Source organism: Nelumbo lutea, chromosome 1 (genome assembly GCF_056320005.1).
Source record: "Nelumbo lutea isolate HS-2025 chromosome 1, American lotus-T2T, whole genome shotgun sequence".
NCBI classification, from domain to species: Eukaryota; Viridiplantae; Streptophyta; class Magnoliopsida; order Proteales; family Nelumbonaceae; genus Nelumbo; species Nelumbo lutea.
Genome location: NC_142684.1, coordinates 209122743 through 209144590, shown reverse-complemented (window position 1 = coordinate 209144590; position 21848 = coordinate 209122743). Strand labels below are relative to the sequence as shown.

The window sequence follows — 21848 nt, the reverse complement described above, 5'->3', positions numbered from 1 at the left end:
AGGAGGCCCACCCTTGTTCCCTCAGTTCTTCAGGCACGCAGACATCTGCTTTTTGTTAAGGCCAAAGTGCTCTGAAACTGTGAAAAACCAGCCTCTCTTGTTCCTCTTCAGAATCTCTTCAAATCTTTTTCCAGTGCAACCAGAAGAATTCCTCCAACCTTCTGCCTTGATAGAATTAACTGTTCCATCTACGAAGCCTTTCAACCAGAAACAGGCTTCCTTTGGTAAAAGGATCGTAGCCCTACTACCTTCCATGACTTTCAGGTAATCTTTACCCATTGTTCATCCTTGCTCGAAAATGAAGCTCTTGGTTTCAATGCTCAGCTCCATTCTCCACTTCCCTGCCAGCCTAAATCTTTTCTCCACCGCCTTAACTTCCATCTTTTCTCCTCACATGCAGTAAATTGTTGCAATAAGCAAGTGTTTTTGCCCCTCAAGTTTTAGGTGAATGTAAACATGGCTTATGCTACAATTGCAACGAGCAATTTGGGCCCTCTTTTATCTAATAGATACCTGTTATTCATAAATTTCTATTTAAATATGGATTATTTTAGTCTAGCAATGGTTTAGAATGAATTCTACTGCTGTCCTGAAAACCCACTTTTCTGAAAACATATGTTTGAATATTAATACTTAATCATCATCACCCATGCCTTATCCCAACTATATGTGGTCAGCTACATGAATCCTGTTTTTCCATTCCGTTTTGTTTGCATATTGATACTTATTTTTCTTTTATGGAAATCCAGGGGCTAATTACAGAGGAGCGAGCAAATATCGATCCAAATGCTCTGCCATTTGCAAGAAAGATGAAAGAAGTTGGTCACCAAGGATTAAGGGAAGGGGCAAGCTTGGTTGAAGTGGTACTACATAGGCTATCCTTTATTAACTTATAAATGAAACATGATAGAATTGCACAGATTTTTCATTGGAAACTGTATTGTATTAACTATAGAGATTAAATATGTACAATGATACAGAAATCCCAGTTTTTCTGGAGGTGGCCTCAGCTACCTCTCCCATCTACATCCTTTTTAGCCAATCTGAAAACAATGTAGCATTTGTATCAAAAGTTACACCTTGAAACAGCCAGTGTTTAAAATGTCAGTGTCAATGGAAATATTGGTCACGCAAATAAATGGAACTTGTTGGAAATGTCAAAATTATCATATGGAAATATTGTAAAATTTTTGACAAGATGGAAACATTGTAAAGCATGCAAAAATGTAGGGTGATATTTTATGAAATGAAAAAGGAAGCATAGATTCACCTTTTTAAAATACTATTTGTTTCAAATCATCAAACAAAGCTAAAAAACTAAGGTTATAGTATGTTGTGAAGTTGTCCTTTAAACCTTAGGATTCAAAGCTACACAACAGAATTAGTTTTAACAAAATTTTAAACTTATAGAAAATGCAAATGATTCTTTTAGATCAACCAAATAATCTATGACACAAATAAAAACTAATATCTAACATTATGTTTGAAATGAATATCAAGTTGGCTCAAGTGGTAATCGTGTACATTAGGCAAGTAATAACATTGAGTAGAAAAGAAAATAACAATAATCTGATTTGATAACAGTGAGAAAGAAGAGAGAAAGAGAGAGATCTTAGTGAGAAGAGAAGAAGAGGAAGAGAAGAAGAGATGGGGAGAATCCAATAATGATCTGGCGACCCCACTCATTATCTTATATACTCATAAAATTGATTGATTACAAAGACTAAAATGCCCTTAATGGGGCGGCTATTGTTCATAACATAAAAACAGCTCAAAAAAAACAACATAAACTAATGGGCCTTGGGCCCAATAACACTAACTAATGACCCAATAATACTAACTAATGATTATAAACAATAAAATCATAAGAAACTACTGAATCTCAACACTCCCCCTCAAGTTGAGAGTAGATGTCACACATTCCCAACTTGCGTAGATCGCGTTCAAGCTTATTTCTTGCAACTCCTTTCTTGAGAACATCAACTAGCTGTAAACTAGATGCAACATATGGTAGGAACACTTTTTTCTCTAATGAAATGTTTGTTCACCTCTATATACTTTGTTTTGTCATGTTGAATTGGGTTATGAGCAATGCTAATTGCTGCTTGATTATCATAGTACAACATCATAGATTCTTCTACATCAACTCCAATCTCTCCTAGTAAGGAACAAACACAAAGAAGCTCTAAAACATCATATACCATAGCTCTACATTCAACTTCTACACTTGACATGGCTGCAATTGGTTGCTTCTTACTCTTCCATGAAATCAAATTACCTCCAACAAGAGTGCATACTCATAATGTAGATCTCTTGTCATCTAGGCACCTTGTTCAATCAGCATTTGTGTAAGCTTCCAGCTTCAAATGCCCATGGTTAGCAAACAATATCCCTTTGCCTAGATGTCCTTTCAAATAGGCAATAATCCTATCAATGGCTTCCTAGTGTTGAACTCGTGGGGCATGCGTGTACTGATTTACCACACTAACTATGTAGGAGATATCTAGTCTTGTCATGCACAAGTATAATAACTGGTCCACCAATCTTTGATACTTCCCAGCATCCTTTACTAGCTCACCATCTGAAGCATTAATTCATTGATTTTGGTTAATGAGTGTATCAACTAGTTTAACCCCAAGTTTTCTTGTCTTTTATAGTAGGTCCAACACATACTTCCTCTGGGAAATGAAGATCCAATGTTTAGACCTTGCCACCTCAATGCCTAGAAAATATTTCAACTTCCCAAGATCCCTAATCTCAAACTCCTGGTGTAAGTTTTCATTCAATGCATCAATCTCACTCAAGTCATTTCTATGACTACAATTCCATCCACATACACTATCAACACTGACACCAATGATCCCCCTCTCTTCACAAAGTATGACCAAACTAAGTTTGAGTATAACCAAACACAATCAATGCACTCCTAAACCTATCAAACCAAGCTTTGGGTGATTGTTTCAAACCATATAAGGACTTCTTCAATCTACATGCCTTTCCTTTGGTCACATCACTATAAAAGCCAGCTGGAAGGTTCATGCACACCTACTCCTGCAAATCTCCAAGAGTAAGCAACTACTAGAGATAAGAGGATCCGAACTGAACTCGTCTTGGCTATCGGTACAAAAGTCTCCAAGTAGCTTTCCCATAAGTCTAAGTGTACCCTTTTGCAACTAGCTTTGCTTTATACCTTTATATGCTTCCATTTAACCCAATACTTCATAGTATAAACTCATTTGCAGCCAACTATCTTCTTCCCATCAAGTAAATCCATAATTTCTCATGTTTGATTTTAGTCAAGGCTTCTATTTCTTCCTACATAGTTGTCATCCACTCAGGTTTGGAGAGAGAGCCTCACTAATAGTCTTGGGTATAGACATAGAGTCAAGAGAAGAAAGGAAGGCTCTGTAGGAGGGAGATAACCCATTGTAAGAAAGACGATGTGAGATACAATGGGCTATGCACTTTCTCTTCCCCTTCTAGAGTGCAATAGGAAGGTCTAGGTCATTTGCAATGGTTTTAGGAATAGGGGTGGTAGTATCAATAGGAATTGAAACATCAAATGGAGCAAAAGGCATACCTGGGTTTGTGTCATCTGAACCTAGAATCTCAGATGAGCTGATGGGAAGTGGCATGGGTTCCTCTATTGTGGAATCAACCTCCTTGTGTTGTTGTAGGTGCTGTCGTGTATAAAACTGAGAAGTAGGATGTAATGGAGCAAGCAAATTAGGTGGAACAGGTGGGTCAAACACTAGATCAGGCAAAGGAGCTAGAACAGGAAGTGGTGTGAGTTGCTCATTTCCTCCCCCAAAACATTACCCCTGAGAAAGACTTCCTGAAAAGAAAGGTGTGGACTCAAAGAAAGTGACATCCATTGTGACATATTGACTCCTTAACGTTGGATCATAACAACGATACCCCTTTTGATTTTCTACATACCTGAGGAAAACACACTTCTTTGCTTTAGGGTCCAGCTTTGAGCGGTGAGGACCAAGGATATGGACAAGGCATACACACCCAAACACCCACAATGGAACATGAAACATCTCCTCCTTAGATAAAAGAAGGCTGAATAAAACAGTATATCCATGAACACGGGAAGATACCCATTTAGTAAAGAAGACTGTTGTGAGAATTGCATCATCTCAAAAACCAAATTGGAACTGTGGAGCTCACCATCATACTTCTTGCTACTTCCACAATATATCCATTCTTCCTTTTTGCTACACTATTCTATTGTGGAGTATATGTGTAACTGCTCTAATGGACTACTTCATTCTCTAATAAATATGATTATGATGCCAGGTTTTTCTCAAAGTGTTATCTAGAATTATTTAATCTGAACACCTTCACTCATACTCCATTTGATGGTACTGTTGTACCAAAGAAGGTATCTCATCACGAGATCTCATCAAGTATACACAAGAATATCATGAATAGTTATCCACAAACAAGAAAATAATGGTAGTCGAAAGATCATGTGAATGCATTCACAGTATTCTTGTCTATTCAGTATGCCAGGTATTATTATTGTTGCTCCTGTATCTGAGGATTAAGGAATATTATTTTTGGTCATGAGGGTTAAGGAAGTTGACTTACTGAAATAAAAAAGGTCATTATCCAATGACTTACTGAATTGCATGCATTAAATAGTTACCACTAGCTTCCCCTTGGTAAAATCTGATGGGCTAATTTGCACTGAGCATATCCATCCATAATCTGTTCATTGTCACCTAAAGGCCTAAATAGCTATGTCACAATGAAGCAAGAAATTATGTGAGTCCATTCAAATGTGTCTCTTGTTTGGTCAATGTAGTTGCATTTTTAATATCATTAATCCGGTGTTTCTAAGGCCTAGATATTGATTTTGAATTTTTTGGATAAGGAAGCTGCAGCGAACCCAAAATGGTAGGGATAGTATCATTGAGTTAAGCACTTGAGATTTATGTTTTGGTATAAGTGTAGCTGTTAATTCTAATTTTATCAGGTGCTTTATTAACAGATTTTATTGCAAATTATATCATTCCAAAAAGCCACATATTACTTTTGTGATTTAAAAATTATAAACATTCTAGAATGCAGACAGAGAACTATTAGCTGAGATGAATGCCATATCTTTTGTCACATTGCAGACAGAGAACTATTAGCTGAGATGAATGCCATATCTTTTGTCACATTTACTAAATAACTCACATTTGTTGTTATTCTAACTCTATACTGACCAGGTTCGACAAGTAAAGCCTGATGTTCTTCTTGGCTTATCTGCAGTTGGGGGATTGTTTTCCAAAGAGGTACAATATGATTCACATAAAGTGATAAATTAAATGTTGTATTGAATTTTTATTTATTCTTATTACCATTTTTATGGTCCAGTTAGACCTTGTAGAGTAGGTTGATGGCCAAAGAATTTGTCATACTTATGACTTTTTAAACCCCAAAATTTACTCCTGTTGGTTAATGTTGACTAACATGCTGTTTAAACAATTAATAAATTGATTATAGATTTTCAATTGCTATAAGGCCTCTAGACAATTCTCTTCTTATACTAAATGTTAATTTGTGCAAAAGTTCTTAATGGTAACTCTCAAATGGTTTGAGGTAGTTTCAGGGCTTCATGTAAATTTATATGAAAGTGAGTTATTGGCGGTTGGAGAGGTCCAGGAGTTAATTCAGTGGGCAGAGGAATGGGGATGTAAAGTGGGAAAGTTGCCATCAAAGTATTTGGGAATGCCCTTGGATGCGAAGTGTACTTCTAAGGAAATCTGGGACCCTATTGTGGAAAATTGAAAAGAAACTAGCTTCTTGGAAAGCAAAATATCTGTCAAATGGTGGAAGGATAACCTTGTTAAGGAGTGAATTGGCATCAATGCCTATGTATTTGTTGTCTCTTTACCCTATACCAGATGGAATGGTGGCGAGCATTAGCAAGAAAATGAGACCTTTTGTAGAGGGTGTGGAGGGATGAGAAGTATCATATGGTTAATTGGAACGAGGTGGTATAGACCTAAGATTTGATTAAAAGATGTAAACTTTGCCCTACTAGGGAAATGGTTTGGGAGGTTGGGGAAGCAACAAGGAAGTCTATGGTGGAGAGTTATTCAAGCAAAATATGGGACAAGGAACTTTAGATGGTATCCAGGAGCATCTAATCAGTCCTATGACTGTTCAGTTTGGAAGGGAGTCAAGAAAGCTTGCAATCAATGTAGTAGAGGAATTTAAATAACTGGGAAGTTGGCACTATGACAGAAATGTTGCAAAGATTTTATGGCAGTCAGGTAAAGCCATCCATGTCAGAGAGCAGCTTATGGGTGTTGGAGACATCCGAGAAATTTTCAGTTAAATTGTTTTCTGATCAGTTGGTGACAGTAGAGGAAGTTGTGGTCCCCGTGAACACAATATGGTGCAAAAACATCCCATCTGTTAGAGTCGACTAAAGAGGGTTATGTTGGTCTTTTCCCCCAAGTGTTAGCTGTATGTCTCCTCATATGCAGGGGCATTTCCATCCTTGTAATTTTATTTTTTGTAATGTTTAGCTGTATGTCTCCTCAGTTCAACACTGTTCATCATCATCTTCTTCTCTTCTTTCTTCCTCTTTTCTCGGTTCGGCTGAACAACACAAACATGGTATCAGAGCGCCATTGACAACAGTCGATTACAGCTTCCTCAACTAATATTTCTCAGTTTTTCTTTTTTTCGTTTTTTTCTCTGGTGTGAGAAATCTGGGGGTAGAAGACTGCGGCACAACCCAGATTCCTGCGGCAACCTCTAGGGTTTCAGAGGTTTGACTTCTGGTGGCAGGGAAAGAGAGCAACAGTCAAGTGACAAGAAAAAAAGGGTTTTTTTTTTCGTGTAGACTGATGTCACCATGGGTGTGACAGCTGTGGTGGTCGAGTGGGTTCAGTCATGGTAGTCTGAACCCTCTAATGAGCAGTTTCAAGAGGGATTCTTTGTGGTTTTAAATCTGCATGTTAGCAGTACAGTGGTGGTTGAAGTGGTCAAATGTATGCTAAGGCCAGTACTTGGTGATTGCAACTGTGCTTGTGTGGTAGATAACGAACTGTAGTGCAGTGGTTGGAACTGTCTTTTTGTGTGATGGGCAGAACCAAGTTTGTAGATTGAAATGGCTTCGATGGGAGATGCAAGTGGTGACCAGAAATCGAGTGTCATGATTTCCTCTGATTTTTTAAATGTCCAGATGACCTCATCAAACTTAAGGGTGAAAACTATGTTCCATGGGCCAAATCGGTGGAGGTGTTTCTGAAGGCTAGAAGAAAGTGAAACATGTACGGGAGGAGAAGCCTAGTGCTGAATCCCCGGGTTTTAGTGATTGGGAGCAAGATGATGCTCAAATTATGACGTGGTTATAGAACAGCATGGAGCCTAGAATCTATGTTAATTTCATGTTTTTAGATACAGCAAAGGATATATGGGAACATGCCAAGAAACTTTACTATGGACAAGACAATACCACAAGGGTTTATCAGCTTTATTAGGAATACTTCATGTTGAAATAATTTAGTTGTTGATGTTAGGGTCTGTTTGGCTAGTTAAAGTGTCTTTTATTTATATTTTTTCCACTTCTGTTATGTCTGTTATTGTACTCACTTATAGCAGGGGCACAAGGGTCTTTTCCCTTTTTATTTCTGCCGCCCTATATATATTATAATAAAATTTGGCGCTGCCAGCACTATTACATTGCAAATCCCTTCTCTTCTCTTCTCTTCTCTCTTATTTCTTGGCAGTATGGAAGAAGAGAGAAATAAGAGAGAAGGGATTTGCAATGTATCAGTGCTGGCGGCGCCAGTTTTTATTATAATATATATATGGCGGCAGAAATAAAAAGGGAAAAGACCCTTGTGCCCCTGCTATAAGTGAGTACAATAACAAACATAACAAAGCTGGAAAAAATAGAAATAAGAAACACTTTAACTATCCAAACAGACCCTAACATCAACAACTAAATTATTTCAACACTCCCCCTCAAGTTGGAGCATAGATGTCAATCATGCCTAACTTGTCACACAAATCTTTGTGCCGCACATGATGAAGACCTTTGGTGAAGATATCTGCAAGTTGTTCTTCTGAGCTGATACATGGAGTACATAGTTCTCCATTTTCAAGTTTCTCTCTATCAAAATGCTTGTCCACTTCAGTGTGTTTCATCCTATCATGCAGGACTGAATTAGCAGCAATATTGATGGCAGCTTTATTGTCACAGTTGTTAGACAGTTTTGTATGCCCTTAGCTTCAATCAAGATGTACTTTATGAGTTTATTGTAAATGAATAAAAGTGCATATTTGATTCATGTTCCCTTTGTTAGACAGTTTTGTATGCCCTTAGCTTCAATCAAAATGGTGTACTTTATGAATTTATTGTAAATGAATAAAAGTGCATATTTGATTCATGTTCCCTTGGTATGTTTCTGTGTAATACCCTTAAACTGGACACTTAATGAGACTCGTGTTAGTTTAGAATGTTCACAGCCAGTGGGTCGGTCTGGGGAGGCATATCCTGACAAGGCTGACACTATGGTGCCACCAAGTCGGTTGGAGTGGCTTGTCTCAGCTACCGGGGTGAGACCCTAGGCACATACAGTGTGGGATTAATTGAATCTTTGAACTTAACCAGATTTCCAGTATTGCCCTGGACCTTGGAGATTGATGGGCAAAACTGGAAAGTTACACCCGACCCCTGGACTCGATTATGATACTGCACTAGGTGTCGGATTGGGCTGTCTTTGATGTACCAATCAGTGAGATCCTTAGCGAGGGTCAAAACCTGGGTATGTTGGGACAGTCTGAGAATTCATCTGAGTGGGTGATCATAGTGACAGGATCAGCCCCTTTGTCGGACAAAGGTAATGATCGGGGATGCACTCTCACTGATGGAAACCAAGACTGCCGGCAGCCGATTTCAATCGTTGAAATTTGTTTTGCAAAATATATTTTATATGAGATAAAAGTATATATATTATGGTTTCGAAATGTTTGCAAATAGGTTTTAATTCCCGGGATCCATAATTGAGAGAGTGCAACACTGTTCCTTGCAGCCGAGGGAGAGGTGTGGTAAGCAAATTCATGCAGAATCCACGGGTGCCTCATTGGGATGCAGTTCTTAGAATTGTGTGGTATTTGAAGGGGGCCCTAGGTCGTGGGTTACTAACAAGCCAAGAGGTGACCTTGAAGTAGTTGGAGACACAGACACAGACTGGGCTGTCTCTGTATCAGACAGGAGATCCACTACAAGTTACTGCACCTTTTTGGGAGGAAATCTAGTGACTTGGAAGAGCAGGAAGCAGGCTGTTGTAGCAAGGAGCAGTGCAAAAGCTGAATGCAGGGCCATGGCACATAGTACAAGTGAGCTAGTATAGTTGAAGAATCTGTTAGACGGTTGTATGCCCTTAGCTCCAATCAGAATGATACACATTATGAATTTATTGTAAATGAATAAAGTACATATTTGATTCATGTTCTTGTGGTGTGTTTCTGTGTAATACCCTTAAATTGGACACTTATGAGACTCGTGTTAGTTTAGAATATTTACAGCCGTTGGATAAGTCTGGGGAGATTTATCTTGCCAAGGCTGACACTGGTGTGCTACCAAATGTTGGGGTGGCCTGTCTCAGCCACCAGGGTGAGACCCAAGGCACATGTAGTGTAGGATTAATTGAATCTTTGAACCGGACCAGATTTCCAGTATTGCCCTGGACCTTGGAGATTGATGGGCAAAACTGGAAAGTTACACCTAACCCCTAGACTCGATTATGATACTACACTAGGTGTCAGATTGGGCCGTCTTTGATATGCCAATCAGTGAGATCCTTAGTGGGGGTCAAAACTTGGGTATGTTGGGACAGTTTGAGAATTCATTTGAGTGGGTGATCATAGTGATAGGATCAGCCACTTTGTCGGACAAAGGTAATGATCAGGGATGCACTCTCTCTGATGGAAACCAAGACTGCCGGCAGTCGATTTCAATCGTTGAGATTTGTTTTGCAAAATATATTTTATGTGAGATATAAAAGTATATATATTACGGTTTCTAATTGTTTGCAAAAGGTTTTAATTCCCAGGATCCATGTGAGTAGAGAGTGCAGCACTGTTCCTTGCAGCCGAGGGAGAGGTCCTCTCTTGTCGAGCAGTGTTTGATCATTATGGGCTGAGAGGTTAAGTGTAAGACCATTTTCAGTGGAAGCAATTTTTGGTTCCTTCCTTGGGCGTGAACACCTCCATTGGGAGATACTGTTTCTCCGTATTAGGTATATCCCTTTCCTACTGCTTTTGTTCAGATTTGGTTTGGTTCATGGTTCAAGATTGATCTTTGAAAAATATGATTTTTCTAAAATAGGGAATACGATTCCCAATAGGATGGAGAGAAATTTTTGAAATTGGCCCATTCTATTCCGCAAGATTCGGGCGTCCATACGATGGATATCTCATCCCTTCAGAATCTATTGTAGGAAATCGGGTTTTCAATAAGCAAACCCATGAAGCTATACTATGACAACCCGGCTGCAATTCACATCTCATCCAACCCAGTTTTTCATGAGAGAACTAAACACATAGAGGTAGATTGCCACTTTGTAAGGGAAAAGGTCATCAATTGTGAGATAAGTATGGAGCATGTGAGAACAAGTGATCAATGGGCAGATTTGTTCACAAAAGGGTTGAGTTCAGGAAGGGTGAGCTATATATGTAACAAGTTGGGATTATATGATATATACTCTCCAGCCTGAGGGGGAGTGTTAAAGTCGACTAAAGAGGGGTATTTTGGTCTTTTCCCCTAAGTAAAGTGTTATCTGTATGTCTCCTCATATGTAGGGGCATTTCCGTCCTTGTAATTTTATTTTTTGTAATGTTTAAGCTTGTTCGACTGGGTTAGACGATTGGTTTTCTCAGTTCAACAATGTCCATCTTCTTCTCCCTCTTCTCTTCTTCTTCTCTTCTTTCTTCCTCTTTTCTCAGTTCGGCTGAACAGCACAAACTCAAATGTGGCATTTTTTGTGGACTGCCTATCTGAATAGAATCCTCGCTAAAGACAATTTAGTAAGAAAGGATATGGCTGTTTCATCCATTGAATGTGTGATATGTAGGAAGACGGTGGAATCTGTGAACCACTTACCATTGCATTGCAGCTTTGGGTGAAAGATTTTGGACATGTTTGCTGTTTAGGGTGCCATCCATAATCAGTGATATAATTCTTAAAAGGATGGAGGCTAGAGATTTTGAGCAAGAGGGGAAAAAATTATTTGGCATGTGGTTCCAATAGTTGTATTTTGGGGTCTGTGGTAGGAAAGAAACTCTAGAGTCTTCAAGGACAAGGCATCTTCAGCAGATAAAGTTTTTCAAGTGACTGGGGGACAGACTACCCTCATGGTTGGCCATTCGCAAGTTGTTCAAAGAAAACAATCACAGTTCATTTTTTTTGTATATGAGAATCGTTTGGTAAATTGTAAGGGTATATCAGGCTAATACTGCTGGGGGCAGTTTTTGTAAGATCCCTTTCTACAATAGCTTGTTGTACAGGGATTTTTTGAGAATTAATGAAAGCTTTACTTTACCTTTTCTCAAAAAGAAAAATGAAGCCTGTAAAACAAGTTTTCAACACATTTCACTTACTATTCTCCAATTAAACACACAATCTATGACTATTGAGGGAATCTCTTCCTTCTTCTAAGTAATGAAATCACTTATTTATCAAAAAAAAAAAAAAAGAAGAAGAAAACACATAATCTATGACTTACACTTCTTGTAGCACAGAGCATCAAGTATGTGTGATAGAAAAGGATAATTTTATATTCCTAAGATGTTCTTTTCTTTCATTCCTTCTCTACTTTTCTTTTAATTTGTTTTATCCTGAAATTTTTTCAAAGAATTTTAAAATTTTCCCTTGTTTCTTTAGTTTTATTTGATTATTGAAGAACACTTGCAACTAACATCCCATTATTTTAAGCCCATTCAAAACTATAGCTACTGAGCTTCAACATTAAACTAGGTGGGCAATGCATTTCCTTCCTTTGATGTCAAAATCTTTCAATATTCAAAATTCAACAAGTGGAAAGCTCTCAACATCCATTGTTGTGTGTAAAACAAGAGTAAACAGAGGAAGAAGAAGAATTTGTTGTGTGTATTCATCAATCTCGTATGTATATATACAAGTTACAAATTCTATGTTAGGAAAGAAGACTAATTAAATTCCTACAAATTAGTCCTACAATCAAGGTAAATCATATCTCCCTAGTATTTACTTCCTATTTTGTAACATCATATCTCCCTAGTATTTACTTCCTATTCTGTAACACTCCCCCTCAAGCTGGAGCATAGATATTAATCATGCCCAGCTTGTTACAACGATAATCAACCCGGACCCCATTAAGAGCCTTCGTGAAGATATCTCCCAGTTGTTCTCCTATTTTCACATAACCTGTGGAAATCAAACCTTGCTGAATCTTTTCACGAACGAAATGGCAATCAATCTCGATATGCTTAGTTCGTTCATGAAAAACAGGATTAGATGCAATGTGAAGAGCAGCTTGGTTATCACACCATAACTTGGTTGGTACTGAAGTTTTAAGACCTACTTCAGTCAGAAGCCGATATATCCACATTATTTCACACATAGACTTGGCCATAGCTCTATATTCCGATTCTGCACTCGAACGTGAGACAACATTCTGTTTCTTGCTTTTCCATGAAAGTAGATTCCCTCCAACAAATACAAAATAGCCTGAAGTAGACCTTCAATCTTCCTTGGATCCTGCCCAGTCAGCATCTGAAAAACATTCAATTCTAGTATGACCATGATTGCCATACGAAATTCCTCGCCTAGGTGCTCCTTTTAAGTAGCACAAAATTTGTTCTACAGCTGTCTAGTGATTAACTGTTGGAGAGGACATGTACTGACTCACCACACTAACTGAATATGCAATATCTGGACGAGTTACAGTAAGATAATTCAACTTTCCAACCAATCTTCTATATCTCTCAGGATCTTCAAATAATTCACCATCTTTTGTGAGCTGCAAGTTAGGAACCATTGGAGTGCTACATGGCTTAGCTCCCAACTTTCCTGTCTCAGACAACAAGTCAAGTACATATTTCCTTTGAGATAAGAATATTCCCTTCTTGCTTCTTGTTACCTCAACACCCAAGAAGTATTTCAACATTCCCAAATCTTTGGTATGAAACTGAGTGTGGAGAAAGGATTTAAGGGATGAAATCACTGTAGTATCATTCCCAGTAATGACATTATCATCCACATACACAACTAACAAAATGATGCCGGCAGCAGAGTGCTTGAAGAAAACAGAATGATCAGACTTACTTTTCTTCATACCAAAATTCTCGACTGCCTGACTGAACTTTCCAAACCAGACGCGAGGACTCGGCTTCAACCTGTACAGAGACTTATTACCCTTAATGATCTTACACTTAACCTCTCAGCCCATAATGATCAAACATTGCCTGACTGTACAATTTCTTGGTTACTCTAGGCTGTCTTATCGTATATACACACACACACACAATATGCCCCAGATCAAGCATATCATATCGTATCAACAAGGTTCTGATACACCTATTTAAAGTATTTTCAGGAACCTATTTATTTTATCTATTAAATAATATAAAACTATTTATAAAAATAAAGTTTTGAAAAATCTAAAAAAAAAAAGCGCATTGTATAAAGCATTGATACACCTCTGCTGATGCATAGGTGCATCGATACTTTGAACCATGAGTGGTGGTAGTCTGGTAGATGTAAGGTGGTTTTGATGACAGAATTTGCTCTATAGCTATAAGGTTCAATATCTTGCTTATTGGGTTAAAAGAATAACTTTGGGAAAGACTGAAGGAAGGTGAAATCTATCATATGGATGGCCTAATCAGGCTTGATGGTTGGGCGAAATATCAAAAATTTCTTTCAGCCTTCCGGAAATTGTATTCCCTAATTTCGAAAAATTCCATTTTTCAATGATCTTTTTTGCATCGAAAATGGACCAAATCTGAAACCAAACTAGAGGGGGAAGTATACCTGATACGGATTCCACAAATGCATCTCCCAAAGTGGTAGTTCACGCCCAAACTGAATCCCAAAACCAGCCTCCACTGAAGATGGTGCAGCTTGGAATGAAGCCGGTTCAGCAATGCAGTTTTTAGCAAAACTGCAATCCAACTCTTTGGATCGTACAAGCGAGGTGAGCATGAAAATTTTCTAATATTTTCTTGCAAAAATCAGAAGCTAAAACCGATCAAGACCAGTCACCAAAGGGGAGAACGAATTAGGGTTTCTAGGGCAGCAAGAGCAGAGAGGAAGAGCTGATAGCATAGTGGACAAGACTTAAGGAGCACCACTCCTAATCGAATTAGGAGGTTCCTAATCCAAATATTTATTTGAATTTGGACTCTATTAGTGGACAAGACTTATCCTCTTATGAGAATGGGTGCTCCAGACCCATATCCAAACCCATATTCGCCCAAGTCAAGCAGACATGTGACCACTTGGTTAATCCAATTAATTTGTTAGACAGTTATGCCCTTAGCTCCAATCAGATTGATGTATCTTTTTGACATTTATTGCAAATGAATAAAGTACATAATTGATTCATGTCATTGTGGTGTGTTCTTGTATAATACCCTTAAACTGGACACTTATGAGACTCGTGTTAGTTTAGAATCTTCACTGCTGTTGGATAGATCTAGGGAGATTTATCCTGCCAAGGCTGACACTAATGTGTCGCTAAGTTGGTTGGGGTGGCTTGTCTCAGCTGCTAGGGTGAGACTTGAGGTACATGCAGTGTAGGTTTTCTTGAAACCCTGAACCGGACCAATATTCCAGTATTGCCCTAGACCTTGGAAGATAGATGGGAAAAACTGGAATGTTACACTGACCCCTAGACTCGATTATGATATTGCACTAGGTGTCGGATTGGGTTGTCTTTAATATGTCAATCAGTGAGATCCTTAGAGGGGGTCAAAACTTGGGTATGTTGGGACAGTCCGAGAATTCATCTAAGTGGGTGATCATAGTGACAGGATCAGCCCCTTTGTCGGACAAAGTGAATGATCGGGGATGCACTCTCACTGATGGAAACCTAAACTGTCGGTAGTTGATTTCAAACGTTGAAATTTGTTTTTGCAAAATATAATTGTATAAAGATATACATATATATATTATGTTTTCAAAATGTTTGCAAAAGGTTTTAATTCCCGGGATCCATGTGAGTAGAGAGTGCAGCACTGTTCCTTGCAACCGAGGGAGAGGTCTTCTCTTGTCCGGCAGTGTTTGATCATTATGGGCTGAGAGGTTAAGTGTAAGACCATTAAGGGTTGCATCTGCCCACAGTCCTTAGGTTTTCATAAGGTGGCTGGACCCAAGGACCATTTAGTGTAAATGTTGGGCCCATTAAGAACCCATGGTGATGGACTCAGGGGTTCACTGTTTCCTACAGTGAATTCGACCAGGCCTTATAACAAAGGCTGGGCTGAACCCATGTGGCTGATGTGTAGATCAATGTTTGGGTTCCACGCCATACAAAGATAGCCAACTGGGCAGCAAATTAAGAGGTTAAGTGAGCGCATAGATTTAATGGGCCTAAAGCCCAATTCAAACTGGCTTAATAAGATTAATTAAATAGGGGGCGGATCTAGGATTTGGATCAGAAGATAGGATAAGGGATTATCCCTATCCACTTAAAGCGTCTAGATCCAAATAAAGATTTGGATCAGGAAACTCCTAATTTGATTAGGAAGGCTGATCTTTATCTCCAAATAAGATAAGGGTTTATCCTTATCTCTTAAAGAGAGTCTAGATCCAAATAAAAGATTTTGGATTAGGAAACTCCTAATGGGATTAGGAGATCGCTCTTTAAGGCTATAAATAGGAGAGCAGGGTGGACCTCCAAACACACTCACAGTTTGTTGAATTAAGAGAGAAGACAACTCACAGTTTGACTGCCCCTGTCTTCTGCTCTTTTCTTCCTGTTCTTGTAGCCCCTACCCAGTTCGATCTCCACTTGTGGGAGTGATCAAGAATCGTTCTTGATATTGCTTCTTGGTACAAGAGGCAATCTGAAGTCGTGCTCACTAGCCCTCTACTACATTCTTGTTGAAGAATTCGGTTCTTGCTGAAGAGTCGTTCTGCTGATTCTACTTCACCTCACACTGTGTCATCTTCAATGGAAGCAGTTTTTGGTCTTCTCCTTGGGAGTGAACACCTTCATTAGGAGTTATTGTTACTCCGTATCAGATATATTCCTCTCCTCCCCTTTTTGATTTCAGATCTGGTATGGTTTGTTTTAAGATTGATCATTGAGAATGCAGTTTTCTAAAATAGGGAATGCGATTCCCAGATGGGAGAGAGAGAAATTTTTGAAATTTCGCCCAACCTTCCTGCAAGGTTCGGCCATCCATATGATGGATCTCTTATCCCTTCATAATCATGGGCTTTAGGCCCATTAAGTAAGTGGCTCACGTCCCTTGGTAGTTGCCCATTTAGGTTCACATTGCATGGTGCGGGACCCCAACAATGACCTTACATAAGCCCACATGGGTTCAGCCTAGCCTCTGTGAAAAGGCCTGGCTGAATTCACTGTCAAGTACAGTGAACCCCTAACTCCATCTATATGGGCTCTTAATGGGCCCAACATCTAGCCTCTGTGAAAAGGCCTGGCTGAATTCACTGTCAAGTACAGTGAACCCCTAACTCCATCTATATGGGCTCTTAATGGGCCCAACATTTACAGTTAAATGATCCTTGAGTCCAGTGATCCTATGGCAGCCCAAGGATAATGGACTTAAGTAAGATATAGCTGAAGGGATGGGAGATCCATCATATGGATGCCCGAACCCTATAGGAAGGTTGGGCGAAATTTCAAAAATTTCTTTACTCCCATCCGGAAATCCTATTCCTAATTTAGAAAACTGCATTTTCAAGGTTCGTTCTTATAACCAAACCGAACCAAATCTGAAAACAAGATTAGGGAGGGATATACCTGATATGGAATCCACGCAAAAAGCTCATTCCAACTAGGTGTTCATGCCCAAAGAGTGTACCAAATCCTCCCTCCACTGAAGACGACACAGCTTAGGATGAGGCAGGATCAACATGTATTCTTCACCAAGAACTTGTGATTCTTCAGCAAGAATCGAATGGGGTAGTGAGCACAGCTTCAGAATTGTTTCTTCTAGCAAGAAACAATATCAAGATCAAATATTGATCAGTTCCAAGAATTGGAGATCGAAAAGGATAGGGCGACAAGAGCAGGGAATAAAAGAATTGAAGGCAAAAATCAGTCAGACTGAGTTGTCTTTTGTAATGTCTGTGTGTCTTTTTCAGATCCGCCTTGCTTTCTATGTATAGTCTTAAAGAGACAACCTCCTAATCTGATTAGGAGTCTCTTGATCCAAATCTTTTTTGGATCTGAACTCTTTAAGTGATAAGGATATCCCTTATCTTATCTGCAGTTCAAGATCAACTTATTCCTAATCAAATTAGGAGTTCCCTGATCCAAATCTTTATTTGGATCTGGACTCTTTAAGTGGATAAGAGTTATCCTCTTATCCTTATTTGCTAATCCAAACCCAAATCTGCCCCTATTTAATTAACCCAGTTCGAAATGGGCTTTAGGCCCATTGAGCTTTCAGGCTCACTTCCTTTTAATCCCGGCTAGCTTTGCTCTCTTTGTATGGCGTGTGACCCTAGCATTGATCTACACATCAGCCACATGGGTTCAGCCTAGCCTCTGTTACAAGGCCTGGCCAAATTCACTCCTGAATTCAGTGAACCCCTGAGTCCATCACTATGGGCTCTTAATGGACCCAACACTTACACTAAATGGTCCTTGGGTCCAGCCATCTTATGAATGCCCAAGTACTGTGGGCAGATGCAAGATTATCCCATCAGGTATTACCCTCAATGGTCTTACACTTAACCTCTCAGCCCTTAATGATCAAACACTGCCCGACCAGAGAGGACCTCTCCCTCAACTGTAAGGTACAGTGTTGCACTCTCTACTCACATGGATCCCGGGAATTAAAACCTTTTGCAAACAATTTGTGAAACCATAATATATATGTATAACTCTATATAAATATATTTTGCAAAACCAAATTTCAAACACATTTGAAATCCACTGCCGATAGTTTAGGTTTCCATCAGAGAGAGTGCATTTTCCCGATCATTCACTTTGTCCGACAAAGGGGCTGATCCTATCACTATGATCATCCACTCAGATGAATTCTCGGATTGTCCCAACATACCTAGGTTTTGACCCCCTCTAAGGATCTGACTGATTGGGCACATCAAAGATAGTCCAATCCGACACCTAGTGTAGTGTCATAATTTAGTATAGGGTCCAGGTGTAACATTCCAGTTTTGCCATCTATCTCCAAGGTCCAGGGCAATACTAGAATTTTGGTCTGGTTCAGGGTTTCAAGATAAACCCACATTGCATGTACCTTAGGTCTCACCCTTGCAGTTGAGACAAACCACCCCAACCAACTTGGCGGTACATTAGTGTCAACCTTGGCAGGATAAATCTCCCCAGATCCATCCAATGGCTGTGAAGATTTTAAACTAACACGAGTCTCATATGTGTCCAGTTTAAGGGTATTACACAGAAACATACCATAATAACATGAATCAAATATGTACTTTATTCATTTACAATAAATGTCATAACGTACATCATGCTGATTGGAGCTAAGGGTATACACAGTCTAACAATAGCCCATTAGGTAAACAACCCTTAATGGTCTCTTACACTCAACTTCTCAACCCATAATGATCAATCACTGCCTGACAGGGAAGGACCTCTCCCTTGGCTGCAAGGTGCAATGTTGCACTCTCTGCTCGGATGGGTCCCGGGAATTAAAACCTTTTGCAAACCTTTTTTTAAAACATAATATATATTATTATATATGTTAGAGCTAGCCGAATAAGGGTAGATTATTCATTTTATTTCTGTTAAGTTATGTGCTTATGTGGCAGTCTTAATAGAGACTTCTTGTCCCATACTTAAGTGGGGGCAGTTTAGTCTTTGTACCACTAATTAGAGGCTAATCCATATTAAGGGTCGACTGATAGGGTTTAATCTATCAGGTTCGACTATTCTCTTCATCTTCTTCTTCTTCTTCTCTTCTCCTGGTTCGAACTACTGTAGCTACAGAACAAACATGGTATCAGAGCAGGACATTGCTCTCTAAATCTCCTCACAGATTTGTGACCTACTGTTCGTGACCTCATTGTTTTTGTTTGTGACCTCATTGTTTTTCTTCTTTCTGGGTTGTAGAATGGAGAACATAGATTCGACCTAGATCTGAGAACACCTTAGTTCTTCTTTGTCTGCACAGAACCTGACTGTGTTTTTTAAGAGAACAGCTTCAGAAGTGGATGGTCGACTGAAGTTCTCCATTGAAGGTTGGTTACCTTTTTTTTTTGGTGTTGTTGGTATTTCTGGGTTGAAAGCCTTCAAAATCTACGGGGACTGATCAGAACCTAGAGAACTAGGTTGTTTGTAGCCTTGGTTCTTGGAAAAAGGTCCAAGAACAGGCCGTGTTTACAGTGGCCGAATGGTGTAAGGGTATGTTTTACCCTTTTGTTTTGTTGGTCTATAGTTGTTTTGAAGTCCTTGTTGGTCACAAGTGACCTGAATCGAACGACAAGTTACTACAGTGGCAGTAGTGCTGTTTTTCTTTGGACTTGTAGTGTCCTCTGAAAAGGTCAGACAGATCTGTACCATGTGTGACAACTATGGTTGTGTGGTGGTGCTTGTGATGCTCAATCTCTATTGAGCAACTTCAAGAGGGCTTGTATGCAGTCAGTGAGTTGCTGAATTAATGTCAGTGTGATTCATGATTTTGTGAAATCAGTAGTGGTGTGAACAAGAACAAAAGTTTGTGTACCTATCAACTGTGATTGGGGACTACTGTAGTGTCTGAAACATCAAACTCCTGACAGCAGTACTTAGTTGGCTACTGGGAATTCAGATTAGAAGTAGCATTGGAAGAGCATCATGGCAGCAACTGGAGATGGTCGTAGTGATCAGAAACCTAGCGTGGTGATTCCCTCTGACTATCTGGGTGTGCAGATGACTTCAATTAAACTTAATGGTGAGAACTATGTACCATGGGCCAAGTCAGTGGAAGTTTTTCTCAAGGCAAAGAGGAAAGCGAAGCATGTAAAGGAAGATAAACCACCTGCTGACTCTTCAGGGTTTGATGACTGGGAACAAGAAGATGCCCAAATCATGACATGGTTATGGAATAGTATGGAACCCAAAATAAGTGCCAACTTTATGTTCTTAGATACAGCTAAGGACATATGGGAACATGCCAAGTAGCTTTATTCTAGGCAGGATAATACTACAAGGGTATATCAGCTCTATCAGGAGTATTTTGGTCTGCAGCAAGGGAATAAAACCCTAGAAGAGTACTATGCCAGTATGAAGAACCTCAGAAATGAACTCAATGTCTATCATCCCTTCACTCCAATGTTACGGTTCAGCAACAACAGAGGGAACAGCTAGATGTCACTAGGTTCTTAGTGGGGTTGAAATCAGAATACGAACCAGTTAGGGCCCAAATATTAGGGGGCTCTACTCTTCCTACACTTGAGGAAGTGTTTGCACGGCTTCGTAGGATTTCTTTGGGACCTACAGAGAATCCCACACAGTCTGACAAATCAGCATTTGTGATAGCCAGAGGAGGTGGACGTGGTACTAAAGGGGGAGGACATGCCTCCTGAGGTGGTCGTGGTGGTTCTGTATTTGGCCGTGGCTGTGGTTGTGACTCAGGGGGAGGCCGTGGTAAAGGAAAAAGTAACTCTACAAGGAAGTGTACCCATTGTGGTAGGGGCGGACATTCAGTGGATTTCTATTATGATCTCCATGACACTCCTACATGGGCCAATCATGCGGTAGCTGGTGGGGTTGATGTTAGTGATAACCAACAGGCAGATCTTACTCCTTCCACATCTACATCTGTTTCCAGGAAGGAGATGGTGAGTGTACCGTGTGATGAGTATGAGCGGTTCCTCCAGACTACTTCACAGCATACTACTGCCACCCTTGCCCACTCAGGTATAGCTTGTCTGTCATCCAAACCCTCTCCCTGGATTATTGACTCTGGAGCCTTTGATCACATGATCAGGACTCCAGGTGTATTCTCTTCCCTCTCTGAAACTTCCACATTTCAAACTGTTACCCTTGCCAACGGTTCCTCTTCTCCCATCTATCGTGTTGGTAATGTTGACACGGCTTCTCTTTCTTTATCATCTATTCTATATGTCCCTAAGTTTCCATTCAATCTTATGTTTGTTAGTAAATTAACCAAGACTCTTAATTGTTCTATTACTTTTTTCCCTTTCTTTTGTGTTTTTTAGGATCTGAAGACGGGGAAGAAGATTGGTGGGGGGCATGAGGCTGGTGGATTGTATTACCTTCACGGTGGTGGATCGTCAGTTGCACTTCAGACTTCACTCACTCCTCTACAATGGCATTCTCGACTAGGACATCCATCTCTCAAGGCACTCAAGATACTGGTTCCGTCTTTGAGTCATTTGTTGTCTTTAATAGTGTGAGCCATGTCAGTATGGGAAACATCATCGTGTTCCCTTCAGTCCTAGAGTTGAAAGTCGTATGTTGAGTCCTTTGGCTTTGGTTCATTCAGATGTTTGGGGCCCAATTAAATTAGAGTCTTATAATGGTTACAAGTATTTTGTCACTTTTATTGATGATTGCTCAAGGATGACATGGATTTATTTAATGAAAGAAAGGAGTGAATTATTTTCCATTTTTCAAAAATTTCATGCTGAAATACGTACACAATTTGGTGTTCCAATCAAAGTTCTT

At 39.5% G+C, this 21848-nt stretch overlaps 1 protein-coding gene across 2 annotated transcripts in view; it reads left to right on the top strand.

The window, feature by feature from the left end:
- Positions 1-21848, top strand: part of LOC148880709 (NAD-dependent malic enzyme, mitochondrial-like) — a 139585-nt gene that overhangs the window by 94667 nt on the left and 23070 nt on the right. For both annotated transcript variants that reach the window (XM_088962683.1, XM_088962684.1), the window contains 2 exons: positions 750-863; positions 5226-5291. In XM_088962683.1, coding sequence (XP_088818809.1) covers positions 750-863; positions 5226-5291 — 180 coding nt within the window. The remainder of the gene's footprint in view (positions 1-749; positions 864-5225; positions 5292-21848) is intronic.